Source organism: Rhinoderma darwinii, chromosome 6 (genome assembly GCF_050947455.1).
Source record: "Rhinoderma darwinii isolate aRhiDar2 chromosome 6, aRhiDar2.hap1, whole genome shotgun sequence".
Classification (NCBI taxonomy): Eukaryota; Metazoa; Chordata; class Amphibia; order Anura; family Rhinodermatidae; genus Rhinoderma; species Rhinoderma darwinii.
Genome location: NC_134692.1, coordinates 141286964 through 141309161, shown reverse-complemented (window position 1 = coordinate 141309161; position 22198 = coordinate 141286964). Strand labels below are relative to the sequence as shown.

The window sequence follows — 22198 nt, the reverse complement described above, 5'->3', positions numbered from 1 at the left end:
TTTGCAGCGTTACTAAACACCACGAGGTCGGTCATGTACAGCATGTTGATTTTATTCAGTCTTTTTTTTTTTTTAAGTCATTGTAATTTTCTTCGTACAATCTTCCCGGTATAAACAAAAAACTTTATGGCACAATCTCCTTCACCAATCATAAAAAAAACAAAGGGGTTCGTCCCTGCTCGTGACTACTTTAGCTGCGGTTTTTTATTTTGGCACTTCAGACATATGTCAAGGGTTAAATGCAGAGGGACAGGTTAATAGGGCGATAAAATATGGCGTCCTAAATACGCCTTCGTTATATTATTCTCCGCATAATAAATATATGTATATATAAGAATCTCTTCCTATTCTATATTGCTCGTTAAATTTGGCTTTTTTTGTATTTACTGTCTATTCTGAAATAAATAATTTTCTTAAATACATAAATTTGCCTTTTAATTTTAATATTTTTTTTTATATACTATATATATATTTTTGTATAAATTGAATCTTGTGCATGATCATCCTGTGATTCAAAATGGCTGCCATTTAATTTTACCTCACAATCTGTTGGCTTATTCAAAATGGCTTCTCTTATTCAAAATGTCTGCCACTACAGTTTATCTTACATCAGTATTGGTTGTCTTATTCAAAGCCAATTCTTATTGGATGCCAAAATTGGTGTCGTCCCCCCCCCCCCCCTCCCTGTTGTGTTGCTTATAACAACCAATCAGAGCTTAACTTTTTCATTTCTGGAAATGTTCTGGAATAGTGAAAGCTGCACTGTGATTGGTTGCTATGGGCTATAAGACAGTTTTTGAAATTAATCTTAGTGTGTGGTTAGGGGTGTGTTATTGCCCATAGCAACCAATCAAAGATCAGCTGGCATTCCTAAGCTGCACAGGAAAAATGAAACGTGAATTCTGATTGGTTGCTATGGGCAATAAGGCCTTTTTGATTTTCTCTCACCCAGAATTGGTAGTTTTTGATCAAAATGGCCGCTGGCTAATAGTCTGACTTGAGAAATGGCCGATATAGATTGCCGATAGCCTTCATTTTCATGCAGACCGCAATATGTAAGGTAAAATATGTTTTAACGCTCCTATAAACCTCTTGAAGATATATTTATGTATTGCGAGGATTGTCTGACTGGAATTTTTTTTTTCCAACCGTTTTCTAGGCCGCAGATCAAGAAAAGTTATAAAAGCCAATTAACATTCATGTGTCTCCTATCAAAACGTTTACCGGTAAGTTGCAGAAATTGGCGCCGTGTTCCTCTTTGCTGGGGTCATTGTAAGGCTGATAGGCCGACAAAAATGACGAGATGTTTTTGAGAGGCCGAAAACTGAGGCAACTTTGTGAGTGCTACAAAATGTCAGAGATGGGTTATCGTCAGGCGCGATCATGAGGCGCAACTTTGCTTTACTGTTTTTACACCTGGTTTGGGGTTATGTTGTAGCCTTTTCTCTAGACACATCCAGAGCTGCCCCCCTAGTTCTCCTGGTTGCCCTTGGAAACAGACAGTGGTTTACTTCCACCTCGCTGTCTCTGAGTTCCCACGATGCACTGCTTTCTGGGAAACCAGCAGAATTCTGAATGCAGCTCTGGAGGATTACTCAAAATTGGTACAATATTGGTAAAGCCAAGCTACTCGTGTAGATTTTGACTATCACTGTCTTACATTTTGCCTCAAAAGTTCTAATTAAAGAACAGTGGAAGCGGCAGACTTATTAATCTTATGTCAGACACGCGTTGACGTTGCCATGGTTACTCTCCGCAGCTTCTTATGACGAGAACCTTTGGACAGGCCCGTTATCTCATCAAGCCAATTTACCAGCCTCCATGTCACTGCTAAAAAGTGCGCCCTTTTTGGTAGCCTGGCCCAACGTGAGGTAAATGGTTCATAATTATAGGAAATTTAAGGCATCTAGCAATTAATTAAAAGAGCACTTTCCCTTTAAAAAAAATAAAATGCAGTAAATATGTCTTTCAGTCTAATATATTTAGGTATTTCTGGGAAAGCTGGGTGATTACAAATATGGATGCCTTTGCAGCCCCCATATCACCCAGCTTTTCCATACCCCGGAATGGCAAATCGCCTTTGTTATGCGGTGATACGAGAGAGGGCGACTAAAGGACTTTGAGGGGGAAAAATGCTCTTAAAGGAGCGGCAAACTTAAAATTTTGTGCTTGCAGAGCTGACCGTTACAACCCTACAAACGAATAAGCTATATACATATATATACTGCCGCCAACCACTAGTGGGCAGCGTATGCTAGTGTCGGTAGTAAAGCCGGCCGTATCATTTCGATCTCGCACCTTCTTAAAGGGCCAGTAGACCGGTATCCGCTATGATATCACAGTGTAGAAATAACCCTGCAGTTCAATCATGGAGAGGATGAAGGAGGTGAATATTTTGGGGTGTAATCGCCTGATGATAACCCACCTCCTAACTCAATATACAGGCGGCAAAAAGAAGAAAAAAATCTGATTATAAAAATCACCTGACCGCATATATACATAGCCAACGTCATCACATCACTCTGCTGTAGTGGACAGAGGTGAGGGGGTCGTTTTTTCTCCCCCATCATCTTTCTCCTTGTCGATTTCCGTCCTGCTGGAGGAGGCCGCGGCGATTTGTCGACAATCAAGTTCTTCCCGATTCAGCACCAGAATAAGTCTTTGGAGGGTGTGATGCGTACAGGGGCGAAGGTCATGGAGGATGCGGGATCTGGACGCCAAGCAGGTCATAAGCAAACACATTCCAAAAAATCGCAAATGCCAGGAAGGTGGCGTAGCAAAGCAAGATTACCCACCAGCCGCACTGGTCCTGAAGGTTCTCCTCGTAGCTGCGCAAGATGGTCAATCCCATGCTGACGCCAACAGCCGCGCCTGCCAGGTGCGCCATGAAACTGGGCTGGGGGCCAGCTGCTGGTAAAGGAGGGGAAAAACGAAGCCAAACTGCGCGCCCCACCTCTGAGCTCACTGTGGAGACAGAGAAGAGTGTCACCCCTAAATTTAAAGGGGTTCACCACCTAATTTTTTATTTTTTTTTAAAGTAAAATTTGATTAACTCTGAGCTTAATATCTAAGGCCTCGTGCACACGGGCGCTGACGTCCGCGGACAACCACCCGTATTTTCGGCCCATGCTCCCATACAAAGCATGGGAGCACGGTCCGTAAAAAGCAAAAGATGGGACATGTCCTGTCTTTTGCGGTGGCTTTCTATGGCCCGTAAATATATGGGAAGGTGTCCGTGGTCAATAGAAATGAATGGGTCCGTAATTGCGGACTAATTCTACTGAGACAGACTGGTTGCTATGGATACACTGCCTGATAGCTAGGGTGTTGTCAGGCAGCTATGCCCTAGCAACAAGTCTGCTTCAGATTACTCTGTTTCAGGCAAAACCTGAGGGCAGGAAAGGGGGTAGGAGGCCGGGCCGTCCCTCTATCTCTTTCTGGCATAATCATCATTTTTATCAATCTTAGGTTTAGGTGGAGAATCCCTTTAAATGTCATTATTTTTTTTTATAAGGTTTTTACTTGTGTCCTAATACACGATGTGATAGCATGATATATTTCCCACAATGCATTGTTCTGTCGATACTTACTACAGACCAGCGCCAGAACCATTCGGAGAACCTTGTAAGGGCAGCGCATCCCGGCCCAGTTCTGCCAAAGGAAAAATATGAGACCTTATTAGCTCTGAATACATCACCGTCACCATCCTATATAAAACGGGAAAAAACACAAACACGTGAGGGGAAACCGCTGTCCGTATGCTATAATATGCAGGATTGTCCGAGAGTACCACAAAAAGGGTCGATTTAAGGGAACATGCTCCGGCTGGCACGGATTATAGGGGCACTCTCTGATCGGCATAGTTTTTGAGGACATTCTGGCACTGTTAATGGGGCAGTCTAGTTGGCATTGTGTATAAGGACATGGTGCCATTATAGATCAGGGCGCACTAGCAGGCAGTATTAAAGGGGTTGTCTCACGTAGACAACCCCTGTCCATGTGCCCCATTACATCATATGGACATCATAGAGGGGGACCCCTCTGTGAGCCAGAAGGGAGAGCTGCTGTGAATGAGCGGCTCCCGATCTGGCGGACTCGAGCCGTCTTTGTATTACAGGGGGGGGGGTGTGTTCATCTGAATAGCAGTCATGCGATACTTTGCTTTCCCAGCAGAAGGCGCTGCAGATGAAATGCTTGGATGGCCGCGGTTTCCTCCTGCAAAATGACCTGTTTGCTGCGAGATCAGCTGATCGCCACACGGGCAGCATTGTAGAAGGGGTTGTCTACGATGAAATAACCCCTTTAATGGAGAAACTTGGTTATGCGGACATCATATGCCAATATGTAAGAGCAGGTCCTTCGCATAAAGAATATTGTCTGAATGTACTCTTGAAGGAACACTCCAGAAAAACATCCACTGTGTAAGGCTGGATTCACACGAGCATGTTCGGTCCGTAATGGACGGAACGTATTTCGGCCGCAAGTCCCGGACCGAACACACTGCAGGGAGCCGGGCTCCTAGCATCATAGTTATGTACGACGCTAGGAGTCCCTGCCTCGCTGCAGGACAACTGTCCCGTACTGAAAACATGATTACAGTACGGATTCGTAATTGCAGATCAAAATACTGATCCATTCGTTTCTATGGCCCACAGACCCTTTCCGGTATGTTTACGGGTAAGTATCCAGGCCGTAGAAAGGACCCGCACAATATAGTACTTTTTGTAATTTTGCCAACCGTGCTCCTATACTTTATAATGGGAGCACAGCCCAAAAAATGCGGGTGACAGTCCGCGGCCCCTCCATACCCGTAATCACGGATCACGGCTGTGTGCAGGGGGCCTTATGCCCGGTGTAGTCATGCTCCGCCCCTTTATGCTGATCACCCGGCATAACACCGTCTCAGTTGTTCCTGTTTTTTCCCTTTAAGGCAGGGACTACAAGGTGACATATAGTTCTCTAATGTTGTAACAGTAGGTCCTAAACGCCCCGTTTTTCACAGACTTGTCCTGTGAACTGGAACTAGACGGGGATAATAGGCAAATCTGCTTCAAAGTCGGCTTTTTTGGAAGGATTTGTAAACGTCGCTGAGTGGATCTGGTTTTAAAAATGTTTCGTGAATGGGGATTCAAAATTTGGGAGATGTGAGTGATGCGAAAAAAAGTTGTGCAATTTGTAATGCAGTTCAGAAGTCGCCGGCTACTCTTATTCTCCATACAGATTTGCGCCACGTTGCCCCTGTAGTCACGGTGACCTGTCATAACGGGGGGATGAATGATTGCATCTCCTAGCGCGTCTCTGTAACATGTCAGGAGATGAATTAAAGCCGACTTCTCCTTTTGATTGAATTTAGGTCAGGATGTAGTTGCTATGGCAACGCTGACTAGGCCACACTCCTACTAAACGTCCTGTTATTAGGTCGTCCTGTTATTGTGCGCGCAGTGACAGGTCCTGTAATGACATCACCCCCTCCCTTATGCTGCAGGTCCGGTCTCCTCCTATAATAATCCTCCAGCGGTGTAACTCCGCTCCGTACATCGCACGCCATCTCCCGGCTGTCACCTCCCCTCATGTCAGAAGTGTCGCAGACAGTGACTCGGGCTACTGGATAGCAGCAGGAGAGAACCGAGCCCCTTATCCATCCTGCTTTTTGTTTTTTTTGTGCGGCTCTCATCAATGTACTCGTTGTTTGACAAGAACACAGCCGTTTTTATGGAGGTCACTCATTGTATTGAGCGTCCGCCATTGATTTGCCGCAAGGCTCTCTACGCCATTTTTTGTTTGGCAATCCCACACCTTACTACATGTATGTTCCCAGTACAACGCTCTGAGAAGATCCACCTCTATTATTATATTGGATTTTCAGGTCCAGATTTATAGGATTTATTAACTCACCATAACAACATTAGCGAGATGGGCAGAACACAACGCATATACACCGCCTGATCCTCCAACTAGGGGTGCTCTCATATCTGTGACCGACACAGCAAGGGATCCTGGGAAAAGAACATACAATATGACGTTATACTCCTGTCATAGGGGGCAGTATTATAGTAGTTATATTCTTGTATATAGGGGGCAGTATTATAGTAGTTATATTCTTGTATATAAGAGGCAGTATTATAGTAGTTATATTCTTGTATATAGGGGGCGGTATTATAGTAGTTATATTCTTGTATATAGGGGCAGTATTATAGTAGTTATATTCTTGTATATAGGGAGCAGTATTATAGTAGTTATATTCTTGTATATAGGAGCAGTATTATAGTAGTTATATTCCTGTATATAGGGGCAGTATTATAGTAGTTATATTCTTGTATATAGCAGCAGTATTATAGTAGTTATATTCTTGTATATAGGAGCAGTATTATAGTAGTTATATTCTTGTATATAGGAGGCAGTATTATAGTAGTTATATTCTTGTATATAGAGGGCAGTATTATAGTAATTATATTCTTGTATATAGGAGGCAGTATTATAGTAGTTATATTCCTGTATATAGGAGCAGTATTATAGTAGTTATATTCTTGTATATAGGAGCAGTATTATAGTAGTTATATTCCTGTATATAGGAGCAGTATTATAGTAGTTATATTCTTGTATATAGGGGCAGTATTATAGTAGTTATATTCTTGTATATAGAGGGCAGTATTATAGTAGTTATATTCTTGTATATAGGGGCAGTATTATAGTAGTTATATTCTTGTATATAGGGGGCAGTATTATAGTAGTTATATTCCTGTATATAGGAGCAGTATTATAGTAGTTATATTCTTGTATATAGGAGCAGTATTATAGTAGTTATATTCTTGTATATAGGGGGCAGTATTATAGTAGTTATATTCCTGTACATAGGGGGCAGTATTATAGTAGTTATATTCTTGTATATAGAGGCAGTATTATAGTAGTTATATTCTTGTATATAGGGAGCAGTATTATAGTAGTTATATTCCTGTATATAGGAGCAGTATTATAGTAGTTATATTCTTGTATATAGGGGCAGTATTATAGTAGTTATATTCTTGTATATAGAGGGCAGTATTATAGTAGTTATATTCCTGTATATAGGAGCAGTATTATAGTAGTTATATTCTTGTATATAGGGAGCAGTATTATAGTAGTTATATTCTTGTATATAGGAGCAGTATTATAGTAGTTATATTCCTGTATATAGGAGCAGTATTATAGTAGTTATATTCTTGTATATAGGAGCAGTATTATAGTAGTTATATTCTTGTATATAGGGGCAGTATTATAGTAGTTATATTCTTGTATATAGGGGCAGTATTATAGTAGTTATATTCTTGTATATAGGGGCAGTATTATAATTGTTATATTCTTGTATATAGGGGCAGTATTATAGTAGTTATATTACTGTATATAGGAGCAGTATTCTAGTAGTTATATTCTTGTATATAGGAGCAGTATTACAGTAGATATATTCTTGTATTTAGGGGGCAGTATTATAGTAGTTATATTCTTGTATATAGGGGCAGTATTATAGTAGCTATATTCTTGTATATAGGGGCAGTGTTATAGTAGTTATATTCTTGTATATAGGAGCAGTATTATAGTAGTTATATTCTTGTATATAGGGGCAGTATTATAGTAGTTATATTCTTATATATAGGGGGCAGTATTATAGTAGTTATATTCTTGTATATAGGGGGCAGTATTATAGTAGTTATATTCTTGTATATAGAGGGCAGTATTATAGTAGTTATATTCTTGTATATAGAGGGCAGTATTATAGTAGTTATATTCTTGTATATAGAGAGAAGTATTATAGTAGTTATATTCTTGTATATAGGAGCAGTATTATAGTAGTTATATTCTTGTATATAGGGGGCAGTATTATAGTAGTTATATTCTTGTATATAGGGGCAGTATTATAGTAGTTATATTCTTGTACATAGAGGGCAGTATTATAGTAGATATATTCTTGTACATAGGGGGCAGTATTATATTAGTTATATTCTGGTATATAGGGGCAGTATTATAGTAGTTATATTCTTGTATATAGGGGGCAGTATTATAGTAGTTATATTCTTGTATATAGGGGCAGTATTATAGTAGTTATATTCTTGTATATAGGGGGCAGTATTATAGTAGTTATATTCTTGTATATAGGAGGCAGTATTATAGTAGTTCTATTCTTGTATATAGGAGCAGTATTATAGTAGTTATATTCTTGTATATAGGGGGCAGTATTATAGTAGTTATATTCTTGTATATAGGGGCAGTATTATAGTAGTTATATTCTTGTATATAGGGGGCAGTATTATAGTAGTTATATTCTTGTATATAGGAGGCAGTATTATAGTAGTTCTATTCTTGTATATAGGGGGCAGTATTATAGTAGTTCTATTCTTGTATATAGGGGGCAGTATTATAGTAGTTCTATTCTTGTATATAGGAGCAGTATTATAGTAGTTATATTCTTGTATATAGGGGGCAGTATTATAGTAGTTATATTATTGTATATAGGAGCAGTATTATAGTAGTTATATTCTTGTATATAGGGGGCAGTATTATAGTAGTTATATTCTTGTATATAGGGGAAGTATTATAGTAGTTATAGTCTTGTATATAGGGGTAGTATTATAGTAGTTATAGTCTTGTATATAGGGGTAGTATTATAGTAGTTATATTCTTGTATATAGGAGCAGTATTATAGTAGTTATATTCTTGTATATAGGAGCAGTATTATAGTAGTTATATTCTTGTATATAGGGAGCAGTATTATAGTAGCTATATTCTTGTATATAGGGGCTGTATTATAGTAGTTATATTCTTGTATATAGGGGGCAGTATTATAGTAGTTATATTCTTGTATATAGGAGGCAGTATTATAGTAGTTATATTCTTGTATATAGGGGCAGTATTATAGTAGTTATATGCTTGTATATAGGGGGCAGTATTATAGTAGTTATATTCTTGTATATAGGAGGCAGTATTATAGTAGTTATATTCTTGTATATAGGGGGCAGTATTATAGTAGTTATATTCTTGTATATAGGAGCAGTATTATAGTAGTTATATTCTTGTATATAGGGGGCAGTATTATAGTAGTTATATTCTTGTATATAGGAGCAGTATTATAGTAGTTATATTCTTGTATATAGAGGGGCAGTATTATAGTAGTTATATTCTTGTATATAGGGGGCAGTATTATAGTAGTTATATTCTTGTATATAGGGGCAGTATTATAGTAGCTATATTCTTGTATATAGGGGCAGTATTATAGTAGTTATATTCTTGTATATAGGGGGCAGTATTATAGTAGTTATATTCTTGTATATAGGGGGCAGTATTATAGTAGCCATATTCTTGTATATAGGGGCAGTATTATAGTAGTTATATACTTGTATATAGGGGGCAGTATTATAGTAGTTATACTCTTGTATATAGGGGCAGTATTATAGTAGTTATATGCTTGTATATAGGGGGCAATATTATAGTAGTTATACTCTTGTATATAGGGGCAGTATTATAGTAGTTATATTCTTGTATATAGGGGGCAGTATTATAGTAGCTATATTCTTGTATATAGGGGCAGTATTATAGTAGTTATATTCGTGTATATAGGAGGCAGTATTATAGTAGTTATATTCTTGTATATAGGGAGCAGTATTATAGTAGTTATATTCCTGTATATAGAGGGCAGTATTATAGTAGTTATATCCTTGTATATAGGAGCAGTATTATAGTAGTTATATTCTTGTATATAGGAGCAGTATTATAGTAGTTATATTCTTGTATATAGGAGGCAGTATTATAGTAGTTATATTCTTGTATGTAGGAGCTGTATTATAGTAGTTATATTCTTGTATATACGGGTCAGTATTATAGTAGTTATATTCTTGTATATAGAGGGCAGTATTATAGTAGTCATATTCTTGTATATAGGGAGCAGTATTATAGTAGTTATATTCTTGTATATAGAGGCAGTATTATAGTAGTTATATTCTTGTACATAGGGGGCAGTATTATAGTAGCTATATTCTTGTATATAGGGGCAGTATTATAGTAGTTATATTCTTGTATATACGGGGCAGTATTATAGTAGTTATATTCTTGTATATACGGGGCAGTATTATAGTAGTTATATTCTTGTATATAGGGCAGTATTATAGTAGTTATATTCTTGTATATAGAGGGCAGTATTATAGTAGTCATATTCTTGTATATAGGGAGCAGTATTATAGTAGTTTATATTCTTGTATATAGAGGCAGTATTATAGTAGTTATATTCTTGTACAAAGGGGGCAGTATTATAGTAGTTATATTCTTGTATATAGGGGGCAGTATTATAGTAGTTATATTCTTGTATATAGGGGGCAGTATTAGTAGTTATTTTCTTGTACGTAGGGGGCAGTATTATAGTAGTTATATTCTTGTATATAGGGAGCAGTATTATAGTAGCCATATTCTTGTATATAGGGGCAGTATTATAGTAGTTATATACTTGTATATAGGGGGCAGTATTATAGTAGTTATATTCTTGTATATAGGGGCAGTATTATAGTAGTTATATGCTTGTATATAGGGGGCAATATTATAGTAGTTATATTCTTGTATATAGGGGCAGTATTATAGTAGTTATATTCTTGTATATAGGGGGCAGTATTATAGTAGCTATATTCTTGTATATAGGGGCAGTATTATAGTAGTTATATTCTTGTATATAGGGGGCAGTATTATAGTAGTTATATTCTTGTATATAGGGCAGTATTATAGTAGTTATATTCTTGTATATAGAGGGCAGTATTATAGTAGTTATATTCTTGTATATAGGAGGCAGTATTATAGTAGTTATATTCTTGTATATAGGAGCAGTATTATAGTAGTTATATTGTATATAGGAGGCAGTATTATAGTAGTTATATTCTTGTATATAGGAGCAGTATTATAGTAGTTATATTCCTGTATATACGGGGCAGTATTATAGTAGTTATATTCTTGTATATAGAGGCAGTATTATAGTAGTTATATTCTTGTACATAGGGGGCAGTATTATAGTAGTTATATTCTTGTATATAGGTGGCAGTATTATAGTAGTTATATTCTTGTATATAGGGAGCAGTATTATAGTAGTTATATTCTTGTATATAGGGAGCAGTATTATAGTAGTTATATTCTTGTATATAGGAGCAGTATTATAGTAGTTATATTCCTGTATATAGGAGCAGTATTATAGTAGTTATATTCTTGTATATAGGAGCAGTATTATAGTAGTTATATTCTTGTATATAGGGGCAGTATTATAGTAGTTATATTCTTGTATATAGGGGCAGTATTATAGTAGTTATATTCTTGTATATAGGGGCAGTATTATAATTGTTATATTCTTGTATATAGGGGCAGTATTATAGTAGTTATATTACTGTATATAGGAGCAGTATTCTAGTAGTTATATTCTTGTATATAGGAGCAGTATTACAGTAGATATATTCTTGTATTTAGGGGGCAGTATTATAGTAGTTATATTCTTGTATATAGGGGCAGTATTATAGTAGCTATATTCTTGTATATAGGGGCAGTGTTATAGTAGTTATATTCTTGTATATAGGAGCAGTATTATAGTAGATATATTCTTGTATATAGCAGTATTATAGTAGTTATATTCTTGTATATAGGAGCAGTATTATAGTAGTTATATTCTTGTATATAGGGGCAGTATTATAGTAGTTATATTCTTATATTCTTATATATAGGGGGCAGTATTATAGTAGTTATATTCTTGTATATAGGGGGCAGTATTATAGTAGTTATATTCTTGTATATAGAGGGCAGTATTATAGTAGTTATATTCTTGTATATAGAGGGCAGTATTATAGTAGTTATATTCTTGTATATAGAGAGCAGTATTATAGTAGTTATATTCTTGTATATAGGAGCAGTATTATAGTAGTTATATTCTTGTACATAGAGGGCAGTATTATAGTAGATATATTCTTGTACATAGGAGGCAGTATTATATTAGTTATATTCTGGTATATAGGGGCAGTATTATAGTAGTTATATTCTTGTATATAGGGGGCAGTATTATAGTAGTTATATTCTTGTATATAGGGGCAGTATTATAGTAGTTATATTCTTGTATATAGGGGCAGTATTATAGTAGTTATATTCTTGTATATAGGGGGCAGTATTATAGTAGTTATATTCTTGTATATAGGAGGCAGTATTATAGTAGTTCTATTCTTGTATATAGGAGCAGTATTATAGTAGTTATATTCTTGTATATAGGGGGCAGTATTATAGTAGTTATATTCTTGTATATAGGGGCAGTATTATAGTAGTTATATTCTTGTATATAGGGGGCAGTATTATAGTAGTTATATTCTTGTATATAGGAGGCAGTATTATAGTAGTTCTATTCTTGTATATAGGGGGCAGTATTATAGTAGTTCTATTCTTGTATATAGGGGGCAGTATTATAGTAGTTCTATTCTTGTATATAGGAGCAGTATTATAGTAGTTATATTCTTGTATATAGGGGGCAGTATTATAGTAGTTATATTATTGTATATAGGAGCAGTATTATAGTAGTTATATTCTTGTATATAGGGGGCAGTATTATAGTAGTTATATTCTTGTATATAGGAGCAGTATTATAGTAGTTATATTCTTGTATATAGGGGAAGTATTATAGTAGTTATAGTCTTGTATATAGGGGTAGTATTATAGTAGTTATATTCTTGTATATAGGAGCAGTATTATAGTAGTTATATTCTTGTATATAGGAGCAGTATTATAGTAGTTATATTCTTGTATATAGGAGCAGTATTATAGTAGTTATATTCTTGTATATAAGGAGCAGTATTATAGTAGTTATATTCTTGTATATAGGGAGCAGTATTATAGTAGCTATATTCTTGTATATAGGGGCTGTATTATAGTAGTTATATTCTTGTATATAGGGGGCAGTATTATAGTAGTTATATTCTTGTATATAGGAGGCAGTATTATAGTAGTTATATTCTTGTATATAGGGGCAGTATTATAGTAGTTATATGCTTGTATATAGGGGGCAGTATTATAGTAGTTATATTCTTGTATATAGGAGGCAGTATTATAGTAGTTATATTCTTGTATATAGGGGGCAGTATTATAGTAGTTATATTCTTGTATATAGGGGGCAGTATTATAGTAGTTATATTCTTGTATATAGGAGGCAGTATTATAGTAGTTATATTCTTGTATATAGGGCAGTATTATAGTAGTTATATTCTTGTATATAGAGGGCAGTATTATAGTAGTTATATTCTTGTATATAGGAGGCAGTATTATAGTAGTTATATTCTTGTATATAGGAGCAGTATTATAGTAGTTATATTCTTGTATATAGGGGCAGTATTATAGTAGTTATATGCTTGTATATAGGGGGCAGTATTATAGTAGTTATATTCTTGTATATAGGAGGCAGTATTATAGTAGTTATATTCTTGTATATAGGGGGCAGTATTATAGTAGTTATATTCTTGTATATAGGAGCAGTATTATAGTAGTTATATTCTTGTATATAGGGGCAGTATTATAGTAGTTATATTCTTGTATATAGGGGGCAGTATTATAGTAGTTATATTCTTGTATATAGGGGGCAGTATTATAGTAGCTATATTCTTGTATATAGGGGCAGTATTATAGTAGTTATATACTTGTATATAGGGGGCAGTATTATAGTAGTTATATTCTTGTATATAGGGGCAGTATTATAGTAGTTATATTCTTGTATATAGGAGGCAGTATTATAGTAGTTATATTCTTGTATATAGGAGCAGTATTATAGTAGTTATATTCTTGTATATACGGGGCAGTATTATAGTAGTTATATTCTTGTATATAGGGCAGTATTATAGTAGTTATATTCTTGTATATAGAGGGCAGTATTATAGTAGTCATATTCTTGTATATAGGGAGCAGTATTATAGTAGTTATATTCTTGTATATAGAGGCAGTATTATAGTAGTTATATTCTTGTACATAGGAGGCAGTATTATAGTAGCTATATTCTTGTATATAGGGGCAGTATTATAGTAGTTATATTCTTGTATATAGGGGGCAGTATTATAGTAGTTATATTCTTGTATATAGGGCAGTATTATAGTAGTTATATTCTTGTATATAGAGGGCAGTATTATAGTAGTTATATTCTTGTATATAGGAGGCAGTATTATAGTAGTTATATTCTTGTATATAGGGGCAGTATTATAGTAGTTATATTCTTGTATATATGGGCAGTATTATAGTAGTTATATTCTTGTATATAGGGGGCAGTATTATAGTAGTTATAGTCTTGTATATAGGGGTAGTATTATAGTAGTTATATTCTTGTATATAGGGGGCAGTATTATAGTAGTTATATTCTTGTATATAGGAGGCAGTATTATAGTAGTTATATTCTTGTATATAGGGGGCAGTATTATAGTAGTTATATTCTTGTATATAGGAGGCAGTATTATAGTAGTTATATTCTTGTATATAGGAGGCAGTATTATAGTAGTTATATTCTTGTATATAGGGGCAGTATTATAGTAGTTATATTCTTGTATATAGGGGGCAGTATTATAGTAGTTATATTCTTGTATATAGGAGGCAGTATTATAGTAGTTATATTCTTGTATATAGGGGGCAGTATTATAGTAGTTATATTCTTGTATATAGGAGCAGTATTATAGTAGTTATATTCTTGTATATAGAGGCATTATTATAGTAGTTATATTATTGTATATAGGGGGCAGTATTATAGTAGTTATATTATTGTATATAGGAGCAGTATTATAGTAGTTATATTCTTGTATATAGGGGGCAGTATTATAGTAGTTATATTCTTGTATATAGGAGCAGTATTATAGTAGTTATATTCTTGTATATAGAGGGGCAGTATTATAGTAGTTATATTCTTGTATATAGGGGGCAGTATTATAGTAGTTATATTCTTGTATATAGGGGCAGTATTATAGTAGCTATATTCTTGTATATAGGGGCAGTATTATAGTAGTTATATTCTTGTATATAGGGGGCAGTATTATAGTAGTTATATTCTTGTATATAGGGGGCAGTATTAGTAGTTATTTTCTTGTACGTAGGGGGCAGTATTATAGTAGTTATATTCTTGTATATAGGGGGCAGTATTATAGTAGCCATATTCTTGTATATAGGGGCAGTATTATAGTAGTTATATACTTGTATATAGGGGGCAGTATTATAGTAGTTATACTCTTGTATATAGGGGCAGTATTATAGTAGTTATATGCTTGTATATAGGGGGCAATATTATAGTAGTTATACTCTTGTATATAGGGGCAGTATTATAGTAGTTATATTCTTGTATATAGGGGGCAGTATTATAGTAGCTATATTCTTGTATATAGGGGCAGTATTATAGTAGTTATATTCGTGTATATAGGAGGCAGTATTATAGTAGTTATATTCTTGTATATAGGGAGCAGTATTATAGTAGTTATATTCCTGTATATAGAGGGCAGTATTATAGTAATTATATCCTTGTATATAGGAGCAGTATTATAGTAGTTATATTCTTGTATATAGGAGCAGTATTATAGTAGTTATATTCTTGTATATAGGAGGCAGTATTATAGTAGTTATATTCTTGTATATAGGAGCAGTATTATAGTAGTTATATTCTTGTATATACGGGTCAGTATTATAGTAGTTATATTCTTGTATATAGGGCAGTATTATAGTAGTTATATTCTTGTATATAGAGGGCAGTATTATAGTAGTCATATTCTTGTATATAGGGAGCAGTATTATAGTAGTTATATTCTTGTATATAGAGGCAGTATTATAGTAGTTATATTCTTGTATATAGGGGCAGTATTATAGTAGATATATTCTTGTATATAGAGGCTGTATTATAGTAGTTATATTCTTGTATATAGGGGGCAGTATTATAGTAGTTATATTCTTGTATATAGGAGGCAGTATTATAGTAGTTATATTCTTGTATATAGGAGCAGTATTATAGTAGTTATATTCTTGTATATAGGGGCAGTATTATAGTAGTTATATTCTTGTATATAGAGGGCAGTATTATAGTAGTCATATTCTTGTATATAGGGAGCAGTATTATAGTAGTTATATTCTTGTATATAGAGGGCAGTATTATAGTAGTCATATTCTTGTATATAGGGAGCAGTATTATAGTAGTTATATTCTTGTATATAGAGGCAGTATTATAGTAGTTATATTCTTGTACATAGGGGGCAGTATTATAGTAGCTATATTCTTGTATATAGGGGCAGTATTATAGTAGTTATATTCTTGTATATAGGGCAGTATTATAGTAGTTATATTCTTGTATATAGGAGCAGTATTATAGTAGTTATATTCTTGTATATAGGAGCAGTATTATAGTAGTTATATTGTATATAGGAGGCAGTATTATAGTAGTTATATTCTTGTATATAGGAGCAGTATTATAGTAGTTATATTCTTGTATATACGGGGCAGTATTATAGTAGTTATATTCTTGTATATAGGGAGCAGTATTATAGTAGTTATATTCTTGTATATAGAGGCAGTATTATAGTAGTTATATTCTTGTACATAGGGGGCAGTATTATAGTAGTTATATTCTTGTATATAGGGGGCAGTATTATAGTAGTTATATTCTTGTATATAGGGCAGTATTATAGTAGTTATATTCTTGTATATAGAGGGCAGTATTATAGTAGTTCTATTCTTGTATATAGGAGGCAGTATTATAGTAGTTATATTCTTGTATATAGGAGCAGTATTATAGTAGTTATATTCTTGTATATAGGAGGCAGTATTATAGTAGTTATATTCTTGTATATAGGAGCAGTATTATAGTAGTTATATTCTTGTATATAGGAGCAGTATTATAGTAGTTATATTCTTGTATATAGGGGGCAGTATTATAGTAGTTATATTCTTGTATATAGGGAGCAGTATTATAGTAGTTATATTCTTGTATATAGGGAGCAGTATTATAGTAGTTATATTCCTGTATATAGGGGCAGTATTATAGTAGTTCTATTCTTGTATATAGAGAGCAGTATTATAGTAGTTATATTGTATATAGGAGGCAGTATTATAGTAGTTATATTCTTGTATATAGGGAGCAGTATTATAGTAGTTATATTCCTGTATATAGGGGCAGTATTATAGTAGTTCTATTCTTGTATATAGAGAGCAGTATTATAGTAGTTATATTGTATATAGGAGGCAGTATTATAGTAGTTATATTCTTGTATATAGGGCAGTATTATAGTAGTTATATTCTTGTATATAGAGGGCAGTATTATAGTAGTTATATTCTTGTATATAGGAGGCAGTATTATAGTAGTTATATTCTTGTATATAGGAGCAGTATTATAGTAGTTATATTGTATATAGGAGGCAGTATTATAGTAGTTATATTCTTGTATATAGGAGCAGTATTATAGTAGTTATATTCTTGTATATAGGAGCAGTATTATAGTAGTTATATTCTTGTATATACGGGGCAGTATTATAGTAGTTATATTCTTGTATATAGGGCAGTATTATAGTAGTTATATTCTTGTATATAGAGGGCAGTGTTATAGTAGTCATATTCTTGTATATAGGGAGCAGTATTATAGTAGTTATATTCTTGTATATAGAGGCAGTATTATAGTAGTTATATTCTTGTACATAGGGGGCAGTATTATAGTAGTTATATTCTTGTATATAGGGGGCAGTATTATAGTAGTTATATTCTTGTATATAGGGCAGTATTATAGTAGTTATATTCTTGTATATAGAGGGCAGTATTATAGTAGTTATATTCTTGTATATAGGAGGCAGTATTATAGTAGTTATATTCTTGTATATAGGAGCAGTATTATAGTAGTTATATTCTTGTATATAGGAGGCAGTATTATAGTAGTTATATTCTTGTATATAGGAGCAGTATTATAGTAGTTATATTCTTGTATATAGGAGCAGTATTATAGTAGTTATATTCTTGTATATAGGGGGCAGTATTATAGTAGTTATATTCTTGTATATAGGGAGCAGTATTATAGTAGTTATATTCTTGTATATAGGGAGCAGTATTATAGTAGTTATATTCCTGTATATAGGGGCAGTATTATAGTAGTTCTATTCTTGTATATAGAGAGCAGTATTATAGTAGTTATATTGTATATAGGAGGCAGTATTATAGTAGTTATATTCTTGTATATAGGGAGCAGTATTATAGTAGTTATATTCCTGTATATAGGGGCAGTATTATAGTAGTTCTATTCTTGTATATAGAGAGCAGTATTATAGTAGTTATATTGTATATAGGAGGCAGTATTATAGTAGTTATATTCTTGTATATAGGGCAGTATTATAGTAGTTATATTCTTGTATATAGAGGGCAGTATTATAGTAGTTATATTCTTGTATATAGGAGGCAGTATTATAGTAGTTATATTCTTGTATATAGGAGCAGTATTATAGTAGTTATATTGTATATAGGAGGCAGTATTATAGTAGTTATATTCTTGTATATAGGAGCAGTATTATAGTAGTTATATTCTTGTATATACGGGGCAGTATTATAGTAGTTATATTCTTGTATATAGAGGCAGTATTATAGTAGTTATATTCTTGTACATAGGGGGCAGTATTATAGTAGTTATATTCTTGTATATAGGTGGCAGTATTATAGTAGTTATATTCTTGTATATAGGGCAGTATTATAGTAGTTATATTCTTGTATATAGAGGGCAGTATTATAGTAGTTATATTCTTGTATATAGGAGGCAGTATTATAGTAGTTATATTCTTGTATATAGGAGCAGTATTATAGTAGTTATATTCTTGTATATAGGAGGCAGTATTATAGTAGTTATATTCTTGTATATAGGAGCAGTATTATAGTAGTTATATTCTTGTATATAGGAGCAGTATTATAGTAGTTATATTCCTGTATATAGGGGCAGTATTATAGTAGTTATATTCTTGTATATAGGGGGCAGTATTATAGTAGTTATATTCTTGTATATAGGGAGCAGTATTATAGTAGTTATATTCTTATATATAGGGAGCAGTATTATAGTAGTTATATTCCTGTATATAGGGGCAGTATTATAGTAGTTCTATTCTTGTATATAGAGAGCAGTATTATAGTAGTTATATTCTTGTTTATAGGGGGTAGTATTATAGTAGTTATATTCTTGTATATAGGGGGTAGTATTATATTCGTTATATTCTTGTATATAGGGGGTAGTATTATAGTAGTTATATTCTTGTATATAGGGAGGCAGTATTATAGTAGTTATATTCTTGTATATAGGGGCAGTATTATAGTAGTTATATTCTTGTATATATGGGCAGTATTATAGTAGTTATATTCTTGTATATAGGGGGCAGTATTATAGTAGTTATATTCTTGTATATAGGGGAAGTATTATAGTAGTTATAGTCTTGTATATAGGTGTAGTATTATAGTAGTTATATTCTTGTATATAGGAGCAGTATTATAGTAGTTATATTCTTGTATATAGGAGCAGTATTATAGTAGTTATATTCTTGTATATAGGAGCAGTATTATAGTAGTTATATTCTTGTATATAGGGAGCAGTATTATAGTAGTTATATTCTTGTATATAGGGAGCAGTATTATAGTAGCTATATTCTTGTATATAGGGGCTGTATTATAGTAGTTATATTCTTGTATATAGGGGGCAGTATTATAGTAGTTATATTCTTGTATATAGGAGGCAGTATTATAGTAGTTATATTCTTGTATATAGGGGCAGTATTATAGTAGTTATATGCTTGTATATAGGGGGCAGTATTATAGTAGTTATATTCTTGTATATAGGAGGCAGTATTATAGTAGTTATATTCTTGTATATAGGGGGCAGTATTATAGTAGTTATATTCTTGTATATAGGGGGCAGTATTATAGTAGTTATATTCTTGTATATAGGAGGCAGTATTATAGTAGTTATATTCTTGTATATAGGGCAGTATTATAGTAGTTATATTCTTGTATATAGAGGGCAGTATTATAGTAGTTATATTCTTGTATATAGGAGGCAGTATTATAGTAGTTATATTCTTGTATATAGGAGCAGTATTATAGTAGTTATATTCTTGTATATTGGGGCAGTATTATAGTAGTTATATGCTTGTATATAGGGGGCAGTATTATAGTAGTTATATTCTTGTATATAGGAGGCAGTATTATAGTAGTTATATTCTTGTATATAGGGGGCAGTATTATAGTAGTTATATTCTTGTATATAGGAGCAGTATTATAGTAGTTATATTCTTGTATATAGGGGCAGTATTATAGTAGTTATATTCTTGTATATAGGGGGCAGTATTATAGTAGTTATATTCTTGTATATAGGAGGCAGTATTATAGTAGTTATATTCTTGTATATAGGGGGCAGTATTATAGTAGTTATATTCTTGTATATAGGAGCAGTATTATAGTAGTTATATTCTTGTATATAGAGGCATTATTATAGTAGTTATATTATTGTATATAGGGGGCAGTATTATAGTAGTTATATTCTTGTATATAGGAGCAGTATTATAGTAGTTATATTCTTGTATATAGGGGGCAGTATTATAGTAGTTATATTCTTGTATATAGGAGCAGTATTATAGTAGTTATATTCTTGTATATAGAGGGGCAGTATTATAGTAGTTATATTCTTGTATATAGGGGCAGTATTATAGTAGTTACATTCTTGTATATAGGAGCAGTATTATAGTAGTTATATTCTTGTATATAGGGGGCAGTATTATAGTAGTTATATTCTTGTATATAGGGGCAGTATTATAGTAGCTATATTCTTGTATATAGGGGCAGTATTATAGTAGTTATATTCTTGTATATAGGGGGCAGTATTATAGTAGTTATATTCTTGTATATAGGGGGCAGTATTATAGTAGTTATATTCTTGTATATAGGGGGCAGTATTATAGTAGTTATATTCTTGTATATAGGGGGCAGTATTATAGTAGCCATATTCTTGTATATAGGGGCAGTATTATAGTAGTTATATACTTGTATATAGGGGGCAGTATTATAGTAGTTATATTCTTGTATATAGGGGCAGTATTATAGTAGTTATATGCTTGTATATAGGGGCAATATTATAGTAGTTATATTCTTGTATATAGGGGCAGTATTATAGTAGTTATATTCTTGTATATAGGGGGCAGTATTATAGTAGCTATATTCTTGTATATAGGGGCAGTATTATAGTAGTTATATTCTTGTATATAGGAGGCAGTATTATAGTAGTTCTATTCTTGTATATAGGGAGCAGTATTATAGTAGTTATATTCCTGTATATAGAGGGCAGTATTATAGTAGTTATATCCTTGTATATAGGAGCAGTATTATAGTAGTTATATTCTTGTATATAGGAGCAGTATTATAGTAGTTATATTCTTGTATATAGGAGGCAGTATTATAGTAGTTATATTCTTGTATATAGAGGGCAGTATTATAGTAGTTATATTCTTGTATATAGGAGCAGTATTATAGTAGTTATATTCTTGTATATACGGGGCAGTATTATAGTAGTTATATTCTTGTATATAGGGCAGTATTATAGTAGTTATATTCTTGTATATAGAGGGCAGTATTATAGTAGTCATATTCTTGTATATAGGGAGCAGTATTATAGTAGTTATATTCTTGTATATAGAGGCAGTATTATAGTAGTTATATTCTTGTACATAGGGGGCAGTATTATAGTAGTTATATTCTTGTATATAGGGGGCAGTATTATAGTAGTTATATTCTTGTATATAGGGCAGTGTTATAGTAGTTATATTCTTGTACATAGGGGGCAGTATTATAGTAGTTATATTCTTGTATATAGGGGGCAGTATTATAGTAGTTATATTCTTGTATATAGGGGGCAGTATTAGTAGTTATTTTCTTGTACGTAGGGGGCAGTATTATAGTAGTTATATTCTTGTATATAGGGGGCAGTATTATAGCAGCCATATTCTTGTATATAGGGGCAGTATTATAGTAGTTATATACTTGTATATAGGGGCAGTATTATAGTAGTTATATACTTGTATATAGGGGGCAGTATTATAGTAGTTATATTCTTGTATATAGGGCAGTATTATAGTAGTTATATTCTTGTATATAGAGGGCAGTATTATAGTAGTTATATTCTTGTATATAGGAGGCAGTATTATAGTAGTT

At 33.1% G+C, this 22198-nt stretch overlaps 1 protein-coding gene across 1 annotated transcript in view; it reads right to left on the bottom strand.

Moving 5' to 3' along the window:
- Positions 1–42: 42 nt before the first annotated feature.
- LOC142656671 (rhomboid-related protein 1-like) overlaps positions 43–22198 on the bottom strand; it is a 27278-nt gene continuing 5122 nt past the window's right edge. Inside the window, exons 2-4 of the mRNA XM_075831597.1 lie at positions 5896–5996; positions 3591–3651; positions 43–2964 (exon numbers count right to left, since the gene is read on the bottom strand). Of these exons, the coding sequence (XP_075687712.1) occupies positions 2693–2964; positions 3591–3651; positions 5896–5996 (434 nt within the window). The 3' untranslated portion in view covers positions 43–2692. The remainder of the gene's footprint in view (positions 2965–3590; positions 3652–5895; positions 5997–22198) is intronic.